This window comes from Thalassophryne amazonica, chromosome 5 (assembly GCF_902500255.1).
Source record: "Thalassophryne amazonica chromosome 5, fThaAma1.1, whole genome shotgun sequence".
NCBI lineage: Eukaryota > Metazoa > Chordata > Actinopteri > Batrachoidiformes > Batrachoididae > Thalassophryne > Thalassophryne amazonica.
Window position 1 is genome coordinate 88890000 of NC_047107.1, and position 22753 is coordinate 88912752.

General features: G+C 41.0%; 1 protein-coding gene across 2 annotated transcripts in view; it reads left to right on the forward strand.

Moving 5' to 3' along the window:
• Positions 1 to 22753, forward strand: part of LOC117510914 (metal transporter CNNM4) — a 76513-nt gene that overhangs the window by 19978 nt on the left and 33782 nt on the right. For both annotated transcript variants that reach the window (XM_034170813.1, XM_034170814.1), the window contains exons 2-4: positions 15228 to 15371; positions 18958 to 19092; positions 22519 to 22688. In XM_034170813.1, coding sequence (XP_034026704.1) covers positions 15228 to 15371; positions 18958 to 19092; positions 22519 to 22688 — 449 coding nt within the window. The remainder of the gene's footprint in view (positions 1 to 15227; positions 15372 to 18957; positions 19093 to 22518; positions 22689 to 22753) is intronic.

Genomic DNA, 22753 nt, shown 5'->3' on the forward strand with positions numbered 1-22753 from the left:
TGCACTGTTCTTTTGCCAGTGGTCAGGTGCAAATTCCCACATGGACTGACATGGTTATGGAAAGGTGATTTAAGGAACTTTAAATATGACATGGCTGTTGGTTTCAGACATGCTTGTTTGCAAACTGTTGTTTAACTGGAGTGTTACGAAAATGAAGAAACATTTAATGAGCAATGGGCAGAAATGCTTCTTTAATGGCAGAGGTCAGAGAAGAATTGCCTGACTTGTTTAACCTGTTTGTTTGAAATGGATGTAAATAAAGTCCAAGACGTATTCAATGACTTGGAAATGTTTATGTGTCCATCCCCTGACTTGTCTGAAGAAAACTAGCAATAAAACTGATTATTTACAGGTATTATACCAAAGGGACCCATAACCTATGCAACCAATCATCTTGGCTTTTATATTTTTAATTAATTTAAGTTGTAGAGATTTGCTTTGATTTTGAGTTTAAGGAAGATAATTTCAGAATTTTTTTATATTGAGAAGCCTGAATTACTTTTTGTATTTTAAATGGCACAAACAAATTAAAATATGTAAAATACCAACAGGCCCAATACTTTTGCAGGGCACTGTATTACCAGGCAAGCTCTTTATCCACTCAGCTACCTGCTTTATACTACCAATAGAACTTGTTTAAAATCTTAAGAATAATTGCTCAATTGAATCAGTTTAGCCTTAAACAGTTTGTGACTTTTATAGTAATTTGTTTGATAACTAGAAGGTTTCATTATTTTTGTAGCATTTTTGGCTTCATGGGGAAAAATTCAGTTTTTGTCCTGATTTTTTGCACAGTATTGTGTGTCGGACTGTATGATCCATCTACTGGCCTCAAAATGCCCAGTATGGTTTTTCTAATAAATGGGAATGAAAAACTATTAATTTCCTGGGATAACTCAACTTGGAAGTGTTGTAGGATTTGTGTGGGCATTGTGTGGTTGTTGCTTTGGTCTGTGCAGCAGATTTTGATCTTTATGACCAAAGATCAATGTATTTCTCAGTTCCTGTTTTGCTCAGTGTTACGTCTCCACTCTCTTGTGGTTTGCTGTGTCTGTGCTTCAGCCTGCATAGGAGTGCTGCTGAACTGAGCCTGCATAATTTTATCCTTACTGTGGATATTGTATATTCAGTGTTTCCTCTAATAATATCTGAGGACAGTTTCTTTATCAAGACCATTGTTATATTAGTTTGCCATCACCACCCAAAGGACCAGCCATTGTGACATCTTTAATAAACAAGCACACAGTCTACGCCAGTATTGCCACAGTTACTTTACACAGTTACATTATACATTTACTTCATTAGCAGCTGCAGACAACTTGTTGGCAGCTGCTGAATGTAACTAGTAATCTAACTTGGTTATTTTTAAGATTGAGTACTTAGAAAAGTAACTATTAGTTACTTTAAAGTGGATATGACACCTAAAAAATTAGGTAAAACTGATATAAATATGAAAATATACATACAGTATAGTAAGTTGAAGTGGTTTTAATTATTATCACTGAGAAATAGTTTGTACAGTTTCTCAAAAGTGTGTTTCTTGGAAAGCACGCTGGTAGCGTTCCGTCAGCGGTCACGTGATGCCGTGACGTCACAGCATGTAGAGTCCCGTCTTTGTTCGATTAACAACAGAAATAGATGGACCTCAGCATGGACAGTGACGAGATCAAGAACTTTTCTGACTCCTCTTCAAGTGTGGATTATTTCTGACTTGGATCCTGAGGATGTTGCAGCAGTGATTAGACCCTACAGATTGGAGCCGTATCTTTCGGACGAACATTCAAACCAGGAGCATTCTGGCAGCGAAAATAATACTGACGGTGCTTATGGTGGAGCCGAAGCAGAGGCAAGAGACGTGCCAATTCCGATGGATTTTGAAAGGCTGCAGAATATGGAATGGTAAGGTAGGCTTTGATTTTTGTTGCTGCTGATTATAACACTCTAATTATAGCATTTTTGATTTGAGCGTCTGTTTACTGCCTTTGTTATTGTTCCGGAGCCGTGATAGTGTAGCTATTACTTGTGGACCACCGTCATTACCTTCGGGTTTTTGCCGTTTTCGAGTGCCTGGCATTGCATTCATCCGTGTTTAGTTACATTATTTTCATGAAAGAATAGGAAATAAACGGTGAAAGTTTCGAAAAAGATCACAGAAAAACAACACTGAACATGCTGCCGTCGTGTTTACATGCCGCCGCCGTGTTTTCATGCTGCCATCGTGTTTACATGCTGCCACCCTGTTTACATGCCACCGCCATGTTTACTACGTAAGTTCCTTGACCATTTCAAGATTATTGTGAACATATTATTTGGGGTTGACATTTTAGGTGTTCCTGTGAGCGGTGTGAGAACATGGAGACAGTAGAGGAAAGTGTCTGCTGTCGGGAGTAAATGCGTGTGTGCGAACAGAGCGAACGGCAGCCTGACATTTCGTGCATCACACAAGACCGCGGCTTTCGATCAATCTGCCTGGACTTGAAAAGGCTAAAACCTTTCACCTTTGTGCTTGTGCAATATGCTGCAACACACTGGTCAGGCATATCGACAAACAACTCCCTGAGAGCTGTGTTTAAACAAAGTTTCTGCCGCTAAAAAAGTGTAAACAACGGCCACCAGGCGCGCAAGCCGATACGGTCTACACGTAGTGACGTATTTTAGGCTTGGTGCCCAGCGGGAAGCTGGTCACGGGGCGTGCACATTTTTAAGTGGTGGGACGTTCAATTGTTATATATAACGGGAGAATCACGTCCATTTTCCCAAAACGCTTAGGTTGACCGAATTATATAACCTTTGTTACATGTAAGAAGACTATGTTGTCTTTAAGTGTCATATCCACTTTAATGGTGAATTATTTTGCTGATTACTCAGTTTTATGAGTAACCAAGTTAGGATACTTGTTACCTTATTTGTTACATTTAGGGTTGGGGCCGATCTGAACCCAGATCGGTATCTGGTTCCAATACCGATGTAATCCACGGTTCGGAATGTCCTGATCCAGCCTGTGGGATTTTCCGATACTGGAGAGAAACCATGTCTGTTTACTGCTAAGCGGGAGGAGAGGAGGAGGAGGAGGAGGGAGGTTTCTGAGCTGAAGGTGAGCTGTTTGTTCCGCAGACAGTTGAGTGTTTGAAGCCACGGATAACAGCAAAGTTCTGCCTGGCTCTCAGGTTCAGTTGGTCGCAGAGTATGGATTTTTGAAAAACTGAACTGAATTGTTACTGAAAAATAGATAGATTAGATAGTCTTTATTGTCATTGTTACTTTTTACAAAGTCACAACGAAATTGAAAGTGCTTCGGCTTGTGAGTTAAGAGCAATAAATAGTTTAAGAACATATAAAAGAATGAAACATATTACACTGGCTATGAACAGGAATAAAACATCTAAAAGAATAAAACATATATTGCACTGTTTATGGACAGGAATGGTACGGTTACAGGTTGCACTGGGTGAAAAAGACTGCCACCAGATATATTGCATACTGAACATACTATTTCACCTTGAAGGATTAAATGCCATGATTGCCTTTGGATAGAAACTATTTTTTAGACGGTTTGTTCTGGTTTGTAATATTCTGTATCTCCTGCCTGATGGCATGAGCTGAAACTGACAGTGTCCAGGGTGTGAGACGTCCTTTGAAATATCTATTGCCTTCTTACGGCATCTGGACGTGTAAATGTCTTCCAGTGTGGGGAGGGCCCCCTCCCCACACTGGAAGACCAAAAAAAAATAAAAAATCAGCCATTTCAAAGTCCTGAGGCTGTGAAACAGCAGCTTAGAGCGCAGCTGAGGAGGACAGAGAAACAGAGATTCACTTTCTCTTTTGCCACTGAATGGGAAAATCCTTTAGTATTAATCCATACTCGCATGGGTGCTGCTGATGATACATTTAGACATTTATGGTGTATTTTACAGTTGAACGGCTTTGTGTTTCCAAAAAGGTCGAAGTTTGCGCAGCACAAAAACAGCGAGAGAGAGAGAGGGAGAGAGAAAGCGAGAGAGAGAGAGCAAGTGTGAGAAAAAGAGAGAGCTGAACAAGAGACTGAGACAGAAAACGAGAGACAGAAAAGAGAGGGAGAGAGAGAAATTACAATGTATTTTTTACTCTTAACACTTGCTTTGACAATGTAAACATGTTTCCCATGTCAATAAAGCCGGACAGATAGAGAGAGAGAGAGAGAAAGAGACAGGGAGAGAGACAGACAGAGGGAGAGAAAGAGGGAGAGAGACAGACAGAGGGAGAGAAAGAGGGAGAGAGACAGACAGAGGGAGAGAAAGAGGGAGAGAGACAGACAGAGGGAGAGAAAGAGGGAGAGAGACAGACAGAGGGAGAGAAAGAGGGAGAGAGACAGGGAGAGAGACAGACAGAGGGAGAGAAAGAGGGAGAGAGACAGACAGAGGGAGAGAAAGAGGGAGAGAGACAGACAGAGAGACAGACAGAGGGAGAGAGACAGACAGAGAGACAGACAGAGGGAGAGAAAGAGGGAGAGAGACAGACAGAGGGAGAGAAAGAGGGAGAGAGACAGAAAGAGGGGGAGAGAAAGAGGGAGAGAAAGAGGGAGAGAGACAGACAGATTGAGAGAAAGAGGGAGAGAGACAGACAGAGGGAGAGAGACGGAGGGAGAGATAGAGAGTGAGAGGGAGACAGACAGAGGGAGGGGGAGAGGGGGGGAGAGAGACAGACGGAGGGAGACAGACAGAGAGTGTGAGAGGGAGAGAGACAGACAGAGAGAGGGAGAGAGACAGAGAGACAGACAGGGTGAGAGGGAGACAGAGAGAGAGTGAGAGGGAGAGAGAGACAGAGAGGACTTAATTTTTACTCTTAACACTTGCTTTGACAATGTAAACATATGTTTCCCATATCACTAAAGCTCCATTGAAATTGAAAATTGAGGAGAGACAGACAGAAAGACAGAGTGCTGTCTTTTCTCTTTAAGTCTATAAAAATAAGGCTATAAAAGTCTATAAAAAAATACAAGTACTTAATTCCTTTCACCAAAACATCAAATCTAGGCTTTCATCTTAGATAAACCTGGCAAATTGTAGCTGAACTTTCAGGTCTCCTTTTTAGGAAAACCCTCATAAAATCCACAGTAATGATAATAATATTAAAGCAAACAGAGCTCTGGTATCGGATCGGAAAAGTATTGGGATCGGCAGATATTCAAATTCAGGTATCGGGATCGTGTCGGAAGTGAAAAATTGTGGATTGGTGCATCCCTAGTAACATTCAACAGCTGCCAACAAGTTGTCGGCAGCTGCTAATAAAGTAACTGTATAAAGCTGCTAATAAAGTAACTGAAAAAGTAACTAATAAAGCAACTTTTCAAAGGAACTATGGCAACACTGGGCTACACTAACCCACAGTGCCCTGTGCAAAAGTTGGTAAGTGGACCATTAATAAGTGATACTTTCCTGGAGAAGGCTTTTTTTTTTTAAGTAGAGTTCAGTGATTTTTGACCTTTTGACCCTCAAATCAGTTGGATTCTTGTGGTCACCCTACCTATCGTACATACAAAGTTTGGTGACAATCAGGCAATTAGATAAAAAGTTATAGCACTTGACAGATTTTTACCAAGTGTGCTCCATTAACCTTTTGACCCCAGAGTCGATATGGTTCTTGGGGTCAGTATACCTAACATACATACTAAGTTTGGTGACAATCAGGCAATTTTAAAAAAAGTTACAGCATGTAAAGATTTTTACAGACTACGGTGCAGTGACTTTGACCTTTTGACTCCAGAAACATTCGGCTTCGTAGGTTGCCATGACAAATTACGTAATGCAGTAATGTTTTCAATGAATTGCATAATGTAATCAAATTCAATGACAATTGAGCCTCTGCAAGTGAGGTAATCTCTGTCACAAGTGAAATGCCGTATGATTGACTGACTGACTCCCCATGGCATGGGGTGGAGAGGGGAGGGGAGGAAGAGTGTTACAAGTAAACAAAACAAAAACCTAGTAATGTAGAACATATACAAGCCACGAAATGATTCTTGTGTACATACAGTAGTGTTCAGAATAATAGTAGTGATATGTGACTAAAAAGATTAATCCAGGTTTTGAGTATATTTCTTATTGTTACATGGGAAACAAGGTACCAGTAGATTCAGTAGATTCTCACAAATCCAACAAGACCAAGCATTCATGATATGCACACTCTTAAGGCTATGAAATTGGGCTATTAGTAAAAAAAAAAGTAGAAAAGGGGGTGTTCACAATAATAGTAGTGTGGCATTCAGTCAATGAGTTCTTCAATTTTGTGGAACAAACAGGTGTGAATCAGGTGTCCCCTATTTAAGGATGAAGCCAGCACCTGTTGAACATGCTTTTCTCTTTGAGAGCCTGAGGAAAATGGGACGTTCGAGACATTGTTCAGAAGAACAGCGTAGTTTGATTAAAAAGTTGATTGGAGAGGGCAAAACCTATACACAGGTGCAAAAAAATTATAGGCTGCTCATCTACAATGATCTCCAATGCTTTAAAATGGACAAAAAAACCAGAGACGCGTGGAAGAAAACGGAAAACAACCATCAAAATGGATAGAAGAATAACCAGAATGGCAAAGGCTCACCCACTGATCAGCTCCAGGATGATCAAAGACGGTCTGGAGTTACCTGTAAGTGCTGTGACATTTAGAAGACGCCTGTGTGAAGCTAATTTATTTGTAAAGGTGCGTTTACACATAAGAAAGACGCGTTACGAATGTCATTTTTCTGTCATCTGTGACACATTCCTGACATTCTTAATGTGACTTAACGCATCTGAATAGGTTTCTTAATAGTGCGTGTTGGTGCGTGATATTCTTGATATTGGTGGAGCATGTTTTTGCCTGTCAAAAAATCTTCTGCGAATGTCACACACCACCCTCATTTCGTCTCACGTCGTGGAGGTCTCAACTGAGCATATTGATCCGTCTTGATGAGTATTGATCCTTAATAGAATGTGACAATGTTCGTAGTGGTTCCTGTGATGGTTCTTGGAGCCCAAACTGTCACGCGTTATTACGAAGTGACACGGAAACTGTCAAGTTTTGACACGACTTGTAACGCGGCGTCACATTTCACTGCGCGCCACGACGAATCAGTTTTCTGTCACGTGCGCACAATTAAACTCGGCTCCAAATGTCGGTCCACAGTTCCTGCTGAAGCTCCTCAGGATGCTCCTGCAGGTGTTCCACCTGCTGTTGTAACCGATGAGCGGGAGAACGAGTCTGAGCCAGAGGAACCAGAGGAGCGAGAGGAGACTCACGTGCTGCCCGACATCTCTGCACCTCCTCCAGTCCGGCAGAGGAAGAAGCGTGCGCACAATTAAACCCTGCTGCACAACATTCAGTTTGATTGCTGACACCAAGTCGGCTAAAAGTCAAATTTCAGTGCTCTTCAGTGCGCTCCTGCAGGTGTTCCACCTGCTGCATGTGCCTGATGTTTGGAAACATGCGCCAGACGAGAGCTGCATGAAGCCACACATCTGGCTCTGTCCTCCTCCTCCTCTCTGCGCCACTCCATGGCACAGAGCCCAACTACGCATGCAGTCACAAAGTTCTTCTGAAAAACTGGAGCGATCTGAATTCGGTTGGATGAATATGGGTGTGTGTGTGGAGACAATTCACCTCGTTCACAACGTGACAGAACTTAACAATGCGCTGTTACACGCAATAGCACGTAACAACGTGTAATGACCGTGCGTAATGGTTCCTGATAATTCTCCGGCAACATGTGCCATTAATCGTAACGTGTGGTAACAGGTTGCAGCAGTTCCTGAGGACACCTGACATCTCTGCCCCGAATAATCACATTCGTGATCAGCGGCCAAGAATGTGTACTTCGTGGCGTTCGTGACTTGTCGTCGTTATGTGTAAACGCAGCATAAGAATCCCCTGCAAAGTCCCTCTGTTAAATAAAAGACGTGTGCAGAAGAGGTTACAATTTGCCAAAGAACACATCAACTAGCCCAGGGGTGGGCATCGAGGGCCGAGACACTGCAGGTTTTCCATGCAACCATTCACCTCAGCAGGTGGGTTGCTGATGAGCTTCTCCTCTGAACATAAACACCTGGTTGTCAATGAAATCACCTGCTGAGACACCTGATCATTAATGAAATCACCTGCTGAGGTGACTGGTTGCATGGAAAACCTGCAGTGTCTCGGCCCTTTATGGCACATGATTGCCCACCCCTGAACTAGCCTAAAGAGAAATGGAGGAATATTTTGTGGACTGATGAGTAAAATTGTTCTTTTTGGGTCCACGGGCCGCAGACAGTTTGTGAGACGACCCCCAAACTCTGAATTCAAGCCACAGTTCACAGTGAAGACAGTGAAGCATGGTGGTGCAAGCATCATAATATGGCCATGCTTCTCCTACTATGGTGTTGGGCCTATATATCGCATACCAGGTATCATGGATCAGTTTGGCTATGTCAAAATACTTGAAGAGGTCATGTTGCCTTATGCTGAAGAGGACATGCCCTTGAAATGGGTGTTTCAACAAGACAGTGACTCCAAGCACACTAGTAAACGAGCAAAATCCTGGTTCCAAACCAACAAAATGAATGCCTCGCAGATGTGAAGAAATCATGAAAAACTGGTTATACAACTAAATACTAGTGTAGTGATTCACAGGATTGGTAAAAAAAAGCAGTTTGAACATAATAGTTTTGAGTTTGTAGCGTCAGCAGCAGATGCTACTATTATTGTGAACACCCCCTTTTCTACTTTTTTTTTTTTTTTTTTTACTAATAGCCCAATTTCATAGCCTTAAGAGTGTGCATATCATGAATGGTTGGTCTTGTTGGATTTGTGAGAATCTACTGACTCTACTGGTACCTTGTTTCCCATGTAACAATAAGAAATATACTCAAAACCTGGATTAATCTTTTTAGTCACATAGCACTGCTATTATTCTGAACACTACTGTATGTGTGTGTCCCCCTGCGTGAGTTTAAGGCGAGCCTGCCGTGCCAGTTGAGTCTCCATAAATATATTGTGACAATCGCAGATCTTGTCAGAGGAGGAGCCTCAGGGATATGTTGACTTTTTGTTTTGATCTTGTAAGCTCAGCTGACACAGGTCAGGCCGTGATGTATGATCCATGGTCTGGCTGACTGTGTGTTTGTGCACTTCAAAGGAGTCAATAGACTCTTTAAGTGACTCCAGTAACTGGGGTTAAGTATGTCCCCTGTGGTTCTACTTCCTCTGAAATATTGACTCAGCACCGCAGGGACAGGGAACAGACACACACACACACACACATGTACACGCGTAGGATCTTTTCCATTACGTTATGTCTCTGGTTTGGTTGCTACAATGATCTGATACAGAATGAATCAGGATAAGCTTTGAATGTTCTCACATTTCATAACACCATGTCAAAAAAACTGAACCTGCTCTTTATTTTTAACAAGGTTCAGTTGACACTGCCAAAGTAACTGCAGGGTTATCTGTCAAAGATTATGAATTTGGCTTAAAGTTTTATGTAATTAAATGCAACACCATGTGACACTGTGTCAGTCAGCCAGCTGGTGTAAATCGGTTTCCTGCATAATTTTGGGGAAGAAGGATAAAATTGTTCTCACTTGATTTGAAGTCTTCTCAATTGTTCACAGTCTGTTTTCATGTAAAACAACAGCAAAAAAGTTACTAGTGCATTTTTTTCTTGTCATAATTACAATGTGACTAGTCACAATGACAGTATAAGATATTTGTAAATCCAGTAGGACACAAGATATGGAATTAGAATTTTGTTTTGTCATGACTTATTTTTATTTATTATCAAATTTGTGATGGTCAGCCGTTCCCAATCTTAAGAATGCCAAGGCCCACTTTGAAATCTAAAAATCATTCGAGGCCATCCAAACCTTTAATCAAACTTTTTATCGGCACATGAGGCTACAATGACTAAAATATGTTAAACTAGGCCATATAAATGAATAATAACACATTAAATCCAATGGCTTTGTCTGTATGTGTGTAATTCTGTTGTTCTGTATATGTAGTCAATAATGACATTGTTTTCTGAAGAAGCCAAAAGAAAAATCAGATTTAATATTATAGTGTTGTGCTACAAATTATTTGACCAGTAGATGTCAGGATGACAATGAGATGTTGTGTCGACACGTAACAGAACAGGTAGAAAAAATGTTGGTATGACACTTCAAGTAACAAAGCTTTTAACAAAGACTGGCTACTGATACCAAGCGACACTTATACAAGACAGTTTAATTGCATCATATCTAACGTTGCTCTTCCTTTATTTTTTCCTCCTTTGCCATCTTTCATTTTTGTTACAAACAACAGTGTTGCATCACGCCTGTTCCTCACTACACTATATGTCCGAGCAAGGTGGTACAAAGTGCTAGTTCTTAACACGTTCGGGCTTTGCTAACATGCTTCAAACATTGTACAGATGTCAGGCTGCAAGATTTGTCCAAGTCTGATGTGTAAACATTATAGTTTCATTACAGGGCACAGAACGGTCAGGATTGTAGTCCAAGCTGTGGTTACATGACATTAGCCTACATGGCTAACAGAATAACCCAGTGTTATGGTGAAGTGAAACTCACTCTTCTTCAGACCTGAATCCGTCTTTAGGTACTTAGGTCTGAAATGCACGATGGTACCTTTGCAAACAGCTTTTGTGAATCAGTTATTACTTCTCATCCGGTTCAAACAGAAAATACTGTGTCCAACTCTTTTCTTCTTAATGAGTCAAAGCAGAGCTATTGTGTTTTGCCATGCTTGTAATTTAACAGCAGTTGTGTTAAAACGGCATCCTCATACCAACAATGCTACCAACACAACAGATAAACTAGCATCATCGCGGTTTCAGAATTTTGGTATCGACTTGGTACTGCAGTGTTGGTTTTCATGACGTCTATGATCTAAAGGCTGTTCTATGTGGTAATCTCGGGAGTTAAACGTCCTGGTACATTCAACACTGCCTGTCATTCTAAACCACTTAGATCACATTCATCTTGATTTTCTGATGTTTTATCTGAGCTCTTTTGTCCATGATTGCTACCTGCCAAAATTGGAATCCTGGCACACAATGGGCTGAAGAGTTCTTCTTAATTTGATAACCAAGTAAAACTATATCTTTCTCAAAGACAGGAATACCCAGATACAAGATGGCATTTGTCCCTTGATTTTTTTTCAACTTTTAGTGTTTTGCGTACAAGGATTTTGAATAGCAAACCAAGTTGTGCATACGGCATGATTAAGGAATCTAACCTGTGTGATATCTTTTCCACCGCGACGTGCGGAACTCCGCTCCTCTTTCCATGACAAAAACTCCTGTAACAGTGGAATGTGCCGTTCATTTCTAAACTGGACGCTGTCTTGATCCGGTATGTCGTCTGACTAGCACAGGAATTGTGAAAAGACGTGGACATCAGCACTTTTTCGGCACATTGGGACAGACGTGCGGAGGAGTTCCGCGCGTCGCGGTGGAGCCGCATGGCGCAAAGCAACGCCATGATGAAGCCTCACAGGACATGTTGGGGCATGTCCAGCTCATGCTCAATTTCTCGGATAATCACACGACTGAAAAGCAACCGACAGCCGTCTGAAATCCACCTGAAAGCCGTCCTGAGAGACCAACACGGAGGTGGTTTTGTGCCGCGTAATGAACGACTCCGTGGCACGTCCCTCCGCTTTTCTTTCCATGAAAAAAACTCCTGTAACAGTGGAATGTGCCAAAAAAGTGCTGATGCCCACACCTTCTGCCTTTTTGTGAAAGTCAGACGACGTCCCGGATCAACAAAGCCTTCACGTTGGAAATGATCTGGTTGTTTCAGCGGGGTGTGAGCCTGTCGATCGGCGCTGGGAGCGCGGCGCTCTCTCAGCAGTTGTGGGCGGTCTTTAAACCGTCTGGATCACTCCTTAATCTGTGTAATCCCCATAAAATCGTCCCTGAAAGCCATATTAATTTTCCGAACGATGTCCACCTGGAGGTCTCTCACAGTTTCTGGAAAAAAATTGATGCAGCAAAGCTTCAAATCGTTCAGACATTTATTTGCAGTAAAAAATCGATGAGGGGGTGGACCACTGCTCACACAAAGCCTGCTCACAGGCGAATGACGCAACCGACAGGCATGAAAAAACTCACGCATGCGCACGAAGGTTCAAGCTTGGCTGATGCAATCACACGTGATTCAAATCCATATGGTTTTTGAAAAAAATAAAAAGGTCGGATACTTTTCTCACAGACCTCGTAATCTGATAGCTATGTTTGTAATAAAAAAAATGGTCATTTTGGCTTACTGCCTCGCAATATTGTCATGTTTTATTTGGCAGATGTTGACAAATTTCTGTAATGATGGAGAATGAAGTTGTGTTGTCAGTTTTATTGTAATAGTAATTTTGGGGGATAATAGATTAAATGGCCTAGCAAATGAAGGCACTCTGTAAACTGCAAGCACAAATCAACATTTTAAGGAAGTTCAATTGTTTTGTAGACCTGCGACAGATCCAGTGATCCATGTCTAACTTCCTCTGGGGACATAACAGTCTTTGACTAAATACGAGGTCTGTCAATAAAGTATAGGTCCTTTTTATTTTTTTCAAAAACTATATGGATTTCATTCATATGTTTTTACATCAGACATGCTTGAACCCTCGTGCGCATGCGTGAGTTTTTCCACGCCTGTCGGTGACGTCATTCGCCTTTGAGCACTCCTTGTGGGAGGAGTCGTCCAGCCCCTCGTTGGAATTCCTTTGTCTGAGAAGTTGCTGAGAGACTGGCGCTTTGTTTGATCAAAATTTTTTCTAAACCTGTGAGACACATCGAAGTGGACACGGTTCGAAAAATTAAGCTGGTTTTCGGTGAAAATTTTAACAGCTGATGAGAGATTTTGAGGTGATACTGTCGCTTTAAGGACTTCCCACGGTGCGAGACGTCGCGCAGCGCTCTCAGGCGCCGTCGTCAGCCTGTTTCAAGCTGAAAACCTCCACATTTCAGGCTCTGTTGATCCAGAACGTCGTGAGAGAACAGAGAAGTTTCAGAAGAAGTCGGTTTCAGCATTTTATCCGGATATTCCACTGTTAAAGGAGATTTTTTTCAGGCGAATGACGTCACCGACAGGCGTGGAAAAATTCACGCATGCGCACGAGGGTTCAAGCATGTCTGACATAAAAACATATGAATGAAATCCATATAGTTTTTGAAAAAAATAAAAAGGACCTATACTTTATTGACAGCCCTCGTATACAGAGCCACATTCTTCTATGTGACGTGACACACACAGTGAGATCAGACTGTTACAGTAAAGCCAGACTGTGGGAAATATACATTCCCCACAGTCTCTCTGCACTGCTCACATTTTAAAAACCAGCAAGGTCAAAACCGAGTATTTGTCCACTCTGTTTGAGTTATCATGCTGCCAGGACCCACTGGCCAGGGCACACAGGCTGACATCAAGGATGCACACACACATGCACGTGCATGTGTTGGCAGGCTGTATGAGATATCTGTAAATTTCACTGATCTCTTTTTTTTGAGAGAGGGAACCCCCCCCCCCCCCCGGCCTCATCCTGTAGTCCTGTTGAGTGCTTCACTGTAGCAGCACCTTTAATAATTCAGAGCATCGCTAGTGCCAACATGTGTGGACTCGGGTCTGCAGCCGCCTTCACTTTCAGAAGTCATTGCGCCCTGCCACATGAGAAGTTTAGCAGGGCATGTGTATGTTTGTGTGGTGCTGTAATACAACCCAACCCTAGCTTTAACAGCTTGTACACATTAACAGGCGATTTGTGGTGTGAGCAGAGAGAGTGGGCACATGCTTTAATGTTAAAACAGAACTGTTATGACATAGCTAGCCATAATAACAGGAATGTTTGCAGTAATTTGATGACAATCTGAGAAAGCTTCTAAAATTGTGGGCAAAGTTTCTTTTTTCACATTCACGCCTACAATTTTATTATATTTCCAGTTTATCTGTGGCGTCTTAAGATAGCAGCTGATACCACAGTTTGGCTATATTTATAGCCAAGTGGCTTCTATATGCTTGTATGCGTGCATACATTTGTATAGCTTCAATCATAGAGAAACTGGGGAGAGCTGACATTTTCCTTTTGGTATGCTATGTATTTTGGGTCAAGGATATGAAAATGGAAAGTTGGTAGGACTAATATCTTTGGAGAAATTATGGATATTAGCTAAGAACAGTGAACAATGGATGTTGTGCTACGAAGTACCAAGGGAGTTTGGGGTTTTGGGTTTTAAATGTTGTTATTGTGGTTCATGTTAGTTTAACAGCGTTGTAAGTATTATTGATGTATTGTGTTTTTGTAGTTCATTTGGTTTAGTCAGTTTATTTAAGTGTCATGTTGCTCTTACCATGAGTGAGTTAAGTGTCATGTTGCCATTACCATGATTGAGAAGTGTAGTGCATTTGATGCCTTCCACCACTGTCTCTGTGGGTTTGTAAAAATAAAAGCACCTGCTTGGGTTAGAATGCAGAAAAGACATAAAGCTCTTGCTCAGTTTTTATTCTTAAATTGCAACATGGTTGCAAATTTTGTGATAGTTTGGATTTAGATAGGGTGTGGCATAATCCATTATGGAATACTGGTCTCTGAATTCACATTTGCTGTAGGTTAATGACCATTAACCGTGTGGAGTTGATTTATCTGTTTAGTACCATACAGCAGGTTAGTAAAGAATGTTAAAGAAAGGAGCAAAGCAAAACCTTGTATTGTGAATTCACATCACACCTAAAATTGAAACAGCTCTTTCCTGTGCCAAGGACCAAAATTTGTCCTTAGCTTTGTGAGCTATACATTGAAGGGGTCAGAAGAGGACGCTGATATAAATATAAATTTAAAAGTATGTATTTGGAGCCTCTAGCCTGTAATATATGTATAATACGTCTGTGTAGGTAGAGATATTTCATAGCTTCAGTTCACACTCTTTTGAACACAGCGTACTTTTGGAATAAGTTTTACGTACTGTGTCGTGTTTTTGTGAAATTCCGTTACATTTTTTTGTGATTTTCATAAAAATGCTGCATCGAGTTGTAGTCTTGTTGGACAGTTTTATAAATTATTCATTAAGAAAAAAACAGAACTGCTGTATTTTGTTTGTGTGATAATGAAAACTGCTTATCTTGGCTCCAAGTATAAGCAAACTCAGCGGTAAAAGTTTTGCCATAATCCTGCAAATCTTCCTTGCAGTGCCTTTCAGCATTAGCTGATGAGTGAATGTTGTGACACTTTTCTGTCTCACTTAGGCAAATCCCATCTGGCAATTGTCCAGAAGGTGAACAACGAGGGTGAAGGAGATCCTTTCTACGAGGTGTTGGGATTGGTTACGCTTGAAGATGTAATTGAAGAAATTATTAAATCGGAGATCCTGGATGAATCAGACCTTTATAGTAAGTTGACGTTACTTGTTATACATCTTATCATATGTGTTAATTGTCAGTACAGATGTACCTTTTTGCTCGTCTTCATCTTGTTTATATTTGAGGTGATCCAATTGTTTCTTTCCCATTAATGATTCTGAAGCTGAGAGTCCGATAATAAGCCAATACTTAGTATTGATCAAAGATTCAACAACTGTGTAAGACTGCAAATAATAATACTTTTTATCCTGATGCCACAGTTGTAAAATTTGTTGTGCAGATATTGCGTTATGTGTCAAAACCTTTTTGATTTGCGGTAGCTAACAATTACAACAGTGTAAACTTTTAGTAATCACTTGTAAAATCAGTAACAGGATTCAGCTGGGTAAATCCTTTGGAGCTTATTCTCGTAATGTTTTCTGAATGGATGAATAACACTCAGCTGTAACCTTTATTCATGCATGTAGTTAAGCTCACTGCAGTATGTTGTAGTAGTAAACAGTACAACTAGGGGTCTAAGGGACTACAATTATTTATTTATTAATTTTTTATCCATTGGGCCATTGGGTGCAAAGAACCTAAATTGGCACATGATTAGTCACGTAGGGGAACTCGATCACGATTACAACAGTGCAAACTCATATTCTGGCTCTAAAAGACCCTTGGTCCATTCTGGCTTTTATGGATACGCATCCTCAAAGATGTGAAGATTGCTGTTACTCGCAACGTGACCCAAGGTTCAGTTTGATGGTGTGACATCCGTAGTATGTCATTAGTACAACCTTGGCATTGCAGGAAAACCTGTATTTTATATCATGGCAAGTATGACAGCATTACAGGCTCCATACCAAATTGACTTGATACCCCTTTAAAATCAGGTCATAGGTCAGACATTTGTCTCTCGATCTGCATCATCTGCAGTACAAGAGTTCATGCATGACTTACTTGGATATGCCTCACATTGCCTTTTCCCTTGGCAGTCTTGAGGATTTAGGTATGGGAAAAATAACTTCAGGAAAATTCTTATGTTCTATTGAACAGGACATGTTCACAAGCTGGTTGCCATAGCAACTGATACCAATACACATGTATTGGATTGACTGTACATAAGAGAAGGAGAATCAAAAGAAAATATCGTCAGATCATACATGCATTCATGTGGTAATTCATGCAGTTGGGTTAGCGAGCACGTGTTCAGTGACCTGAATAAAAGGGGTATCAAACCAGCATAAGAGGAGTCCCCAAAATTCTGCAAACTGTTATATAAAGTAGAGATGTTAGTTTATCCACTCCTTCAAATTATGTTAAAACAGGCCGATGGCGCTGGCCACCAGGTGGAGCTAAACATCCTCAAAATTGGGCAAGTCGAGTACTTTGGTGCCCCCTGGTGGCCAGTGCCATCAAGACCACAATGGTTTTTTTTCAGTTGAATTTGATAGAGCAGGGCCTATATTTGTTGATAACATTGAAATCTGGTTGGGGTCTTGATGGTGCAGAGGGTTATGGGCCTTTAAATACAGCCAGTTTGGAAAAATGACCAGACTTTGAGCGCCCCGTATATTCAGTGCCATCGATCTCCCAACCTAATATGTATATAAGATGAAAGAGTTTGCCTCCATAAGTCATTTGATAGTTAAACTGGCTTGGGGACTTGATGGCGCTGAATGTTACACTACTTGAAAGATGGGAATTTAATGAAATATCAGTTTTTGCGTATTTTTTGTCACTGTTTGTTTGGTTTTTGGTCGAAACATTTTGAGATAGTTCGTTTCTTGGTAGCTTCCATCTCTGAGCCATGTTTCTTTGAAATCCGAGTCTATGGCGTCAGATCAGTGACAAAACCCCAGTCATGTAAAAAATGCGTTCACGAGTAGATATTAATTGCACGCGCGCAATTAATATCTACCCGTGACCTATCTACCCGTGACCAGCGCTCCCCCCACCCGCTCGAACTTGATTTGTGCTCGCCCGAAGTTTATTTCTGCTTGCACAAAGTTGATTTCTGCTCACGCGCAGAGAATTCCTGCTCGCTCGCTTGAAGCTTATGGCACTATGGGCGAGGGAACCATGTTGACACTGGCTCTGCTGTGATTGGCCGTCTCTGGAGAAGGAGGTATGATTGACAACCCTTTGACGCGGAAGTCAGTCGGAGGCAACGGCGTTAAGCGATTATCACCTCGTTTCTGCTTAAAACTTCACTCCAGTTATCATCTATTTTAGCGACAGATCTCTGAAGCTTCTGTACAGCAATCATTTCCACATAAATTCAGCATTATTTCATAACAAATTACAGAGTCCTAAATATCACCTCCTGACACTCGTCTGCAGACTGACTCTGTACACCCAAACAGATCAAAGGGAATAATGTGATTATTAACCATCAGATGACAAATTAAAACCTCTTAAATCACGTGCAAACCATGACACCATCACCTCCCTGAAGGAAACAACGGCATCTCCTTTTATTAAAAACAATCAAACCGCGCTCTCTAGAGACGGCCAATCACAGAAGAGCCAGTGCCGACATGGTTCCCTCCCCCATAGTGCCATAAGCTTCAAGTGAGTGAGCAGAAATAAACTTCGCGTGAGCAGAAATAAACTTCGCGCAAGCAGAAATCAAGTTAGAGAGGGCGGGGGGAGCTCTGGCCCTCGTGGGCACCACCTTTGCTTGCGCAGAGTGATTAATTTCGCGTGAACGCATTTTTTTACGTGAGTGGGGTTTTGTCACTGATCTGACACCTTACGAGTCGGATTGAATCACAGCCCAACTGATCCTTACAAAAATTGGCTCTTAAAACCAGTCCATAGCACAGTGGCAGTATATACAGTTTCAAAACAGACACCCTCCCGGACCCTCTAAGGTTTTCCAAGGTGTGGACAAGATTTTAAACCATGACTTTCCATGATGCATAGCTGTAAAAGTCAAAATGGGGCTTGTATATAATGGGGCTTAATAATAATAATGATATAGCCTTTATTGTCATTGTACATATAATATAATTACAGTTAGACACAATCAAACCACTAGGCAATGGGCAGCCACACTCTGGTGCCCGTGGACCAACTCCAGATGTAGAGATTCTGCCTTGGCCAGGGGCATAGAACGGAGCAGACCCTAAATAAGCATGTTTTTAATTGCGTGAGGAAACTGGGAGAATATGCCAACTCCACACAGAAAGTGCAGGAAGCAATCCCATGACCTTCTTGCTGTGAAGCATCAGTGCTACTGTGCTGCCGGTGCGGTGACACATTTTGTGTGACCTGCCAGCAAATACAGCTTCTTCTTTTTCCTCCATTGTCTTGGTTGTCACAGTGACATGAAGATGTTTCATTCTGAGTGTTTCCCGTGATTCTGCATGCATCAAGTTTGGAGTCTTACCTCCAAACTTGATGCATGCAGAATAAATTCATGTGGCACAGTTGGGCGCACGGTCACCTTATAAGATTGCTGAATCCTGGCTTTTTGGTGGGAGGCGGAAGACATTTTTTATCAGCATAACAAAGTGGCTTCAGTGTGATGTTTGCAGAGAAGCTTGACTGTTTTGCCTACAGTTCCACCTGATGAACTGAACTACATATCATGTAGTAAATTGCCCACGTGTATTTGTCTTCTCAGCTGATAACCGCACCAGGAAAAAGGTGGCACCAAATAAGAATAAGAGAGATTTTTCAGCCTTTAAGCATGAGGGCGAATCTAAAGTGAAGGTCTCTCCTCAGCTGCTGCTAGCCGCTCATCGCTTCCTGGCTACAGGTAGGTAAAGAACTCATCTACTGCCATATGTTTAGAAAGGCAGGTCTAAGTCTGCAACCAGGTGGTGTCAATTTATTTAAACAAAATACATGTAAGCTAGCGTTCTGCACATCTGCAGCTTTGACTACAAGAACTGGACTTTGTCCAGCTGCATGTGATGCCTCTTCAGTCATACAGATCACTTCAGGATGTGTTGCAATCTGTTTTGTAAACTGATAAGCTGCACCAGAAGCTGTTGGTCCTGGTTGCACTTTCTTGCCCTCAGACACTGCTCTTGGTAGTATTAGTGTCTACTGAATTTATTTCTGTTTTGTCGTTCTGGCTTTTGATTTCATTTTACTTTCTTGATTCATGATGCAGGAAGTGTTTTTTTTTTCTTTGGTTTTATGCATTTTGTTTTGGAGGAGGTGTGTAATAACTCAGGAGGTTGGTGTTTTCCAGTTTATTTTCTTTTGCTATCAGAGATGGTTAGAAATCCAGTTTTACGCTGTGTCTAATCTCTGTGGCTGTCAGAGTATTTTTGATTGTGTAAACATAAATTCCTGACAGAAATATTTATGTTTGACAAATGCATTATTAGTATAATATGGATAGTTCTTGGAATCTGAACTTCTGTGGAAACCAGCCTGTTGTTATCACCACTTATTGAGCCAAATAAATAATTGTTTTAGAGTCATGGAGTATTACAATTGTGGCACTGAAGAAACTCAGTTACTCAGTTCTTCTGGATAAACTCTGTCAGCCTGTTGACTTAACATAGAAAGCACAGTGAAAAGGGTTTGTTTGGATATGACATGATGAATTCCAGCCCTGGTCATATATGCCTCACATCCTACTGTGACTTGTGTATGGGTTTGTTTGTTTGCAGTGTGGACTGTTCCTTTGTTCGGGATGTGGGTGGGGTCAGAGGTACTTATTGCTGAACTGTGATTGCAACAGCAACTCTCACAACAGTGGAGAAATGTAAAAACAACAACACTAAAAGAGTTTCAGTTTTTTTATGTAATAATTTTTCAAATTCAACATTTAATTACAGTTGTAAAAACACAGTGAGATTCAAGCACTTCTTTTACCAGTACAAAAACCGTGAATTAAGTAAAAAAAAAAAAAAAGGAATTGCATGAAACCAACATTAACTCACTACACAGATCATTTAAAAAATGTTGAGGGATGGTATGAATAAAAAAATTGATTCAATACTTATGTAACTCATATTCAACAGTAGCTTCAAAATAAAGTACAAAAGAACAAGTTTTAAAACCTAAGTCATATTAAAACATTGATAGCAGTTGTGTTTGAATACTGCTACTTTCATTTAATGATCCATACCTGAAGAAACTAAAGTGTTCATGAGTTAAATTTTTGTCTGTTTAATTTATTTTGGGAAGCACTTTGGGTGTAAGTTTACAAAGTGCTACCTTGTTGTTCTTGTTAATCTCATTTTTTTTTTCTTACTGTACCAGCAGTGCATGCCTGCTGGTACAGCCACACTCACATTATTTCACATTATTGTGAAAGTTTCTTGTTGTCGCTTGACGGTGACTTTATTCTGGAAAACTTTTCTCTAATGCTCACAATGGAGCCTCTGTGTCTAATTTGTTAATGCTGCTATAAGTATCAGCACCACTATAACTTTTTGTCAACAATGTCCTCAGCTTTAGTTGATGATGTGCGAGATCACTTTCACAGTACTTTGCACTTCATGTCTCTCATCAGTATTCCCAGCTATGTTTTTTTAACCAGTTTCCAACACTTTCTTTCACCCCGACTGCTGCTCCAACACTTGTGGTAGGACATTGTCTTGCAGGTTCATGTGTAAACTAAAAGCTGCAGATGTTGTTTTTTTTTCTGCTGTGTAATGATGCTCTTAGATCTGTCCATAGTGAGCATAAATGAGCAAAGCTTATCATCCTTATCAACCTAAATTTTATCATGCGATATGTTATCGTGATAATTTTTTTTTAATTTTATTTTTTAGCCATACTAACTCTGGAGGATCCTTGGGCACCGCTGTAACCACTTTGTGTCAAACAAAGTTATTTAAGGGGCATCAGATGGGGAGTATCACCTGCATTGTGAGGGAACATCAGTTATGACACTTTGGCCATGTGGTGCGTTTTCTTCCGCATGGCCTGGTACACAGATGCTTCAGTGTTGAGGACCCTAGTGACCAGAGAATGCTAAATGGACTGCGTTTCTATAGTACTTTTCCATTTGAATGCATCTTCTTTGATGTCATAGTGTACACCTGGCACTGGCTGGAACTTCCCATTCCACATGGGCTATTCCACATGGGCCATTCCACAGAGCGCCAATTCTTCCACTGTAATCCTGAATAGCAAATCGGGGTGCATTTTGAAGCATCACAGTAACATCTTTGTCAATCTTGAACAAACATGGTATATGTAGTAGTTATGGCCGTCATCAGCACCAGATTTGAAAATGGGATCCAATTTTTGAATCATTCAAAAAACAAAAAATTTCATCACAACTCTAGAACAAATGGCTGACTATTGGACTACTTGGTAACTTCCAGGTATTGACAGTCTTAATGGCTTCAATCATGTTCAAACTTCTTTAAACTGGTTATTCGTAGTGATTGTGGCTTGAAACATGTTTGATCGTGCTCCATTGCAGTAAAAAAAAAATGAAGCCGAAGCAGTATTTGTTGCGTTTTTTTTTTCACAGTTGAACAGCTCAAGCACATTTCTTTTGTTTTTGGGCAGTTGCCAGGTCAGCACTTCATAAGCCAGCCAGCTGCCAGGTCTGCACTTTCTAAGACATCCTGTCAGGAGGCAACCCAGATGAAGCTGTTTGGCTGATCGTAGTAGAACCGCATCCTATAAGGACAAACTAGGCCTCTGTTGAACTTCAGCTCAGTGATGCAGATAAATAAAGTGCTTTGGTGGCCAAGTGGATAGTGTGCTTGGTTTCAGTGCGGAAGGTTCCCGGTTGAAACCGCACCCCTGCCACATTTCTCCATGTAATGTGGATTTGCATCAGGAAGGGCATCCGGTGTAAAACTTGTGCCAATTCAACATGCAGATCCACTTTGGCTTTGCTGTGGTGACCCCGAGTGAAAACAAGGGAGCAGCCGAAGGGACTTACTAGTCAGAGCGCTATTATTTAAAATTGCAGCTGTTGCACCTGTGCAAGTTTTTAGTAAGCATACTTGTCTATGCATGTATCAACCTTCAAAGATGCATTCTGGCCATTTTATTTTGTTTGACAGTAAAAGTCCTTTTTATAATTAGTAGATGTGCTGTATAGCTCATCCACTAACGGATTAATTTACTCTTGTGCTTTTGGGCCATACCAGTATTATTCAAGGGTGTTATTATTCAAGAGAGTGAAAAGGGGGTCACTTAAATGGATTTCAATAATACTGAAATCTTTGCTGTGTTTTTTTTTTTTTTGGCTTTGCAGAGGTGAGTTTGTTCAGTCCATCTCAGATGTCAGAAAAGGTGCTACTACGAATCCTGCGGCATCATGATGTCATCCAGGAAATCAAATTTAATGAAAGTGACAAGCGCTCACACCATCACTACGTCTACCAGAGGGGAAAACCCGCTGACTACTTCGTCCTCATCTTGCAGGTACACAGTTATTTTGGGAATGATGTGATGTAACATTGCTTAGGTCTAAAACTCCTTGTTGTTGT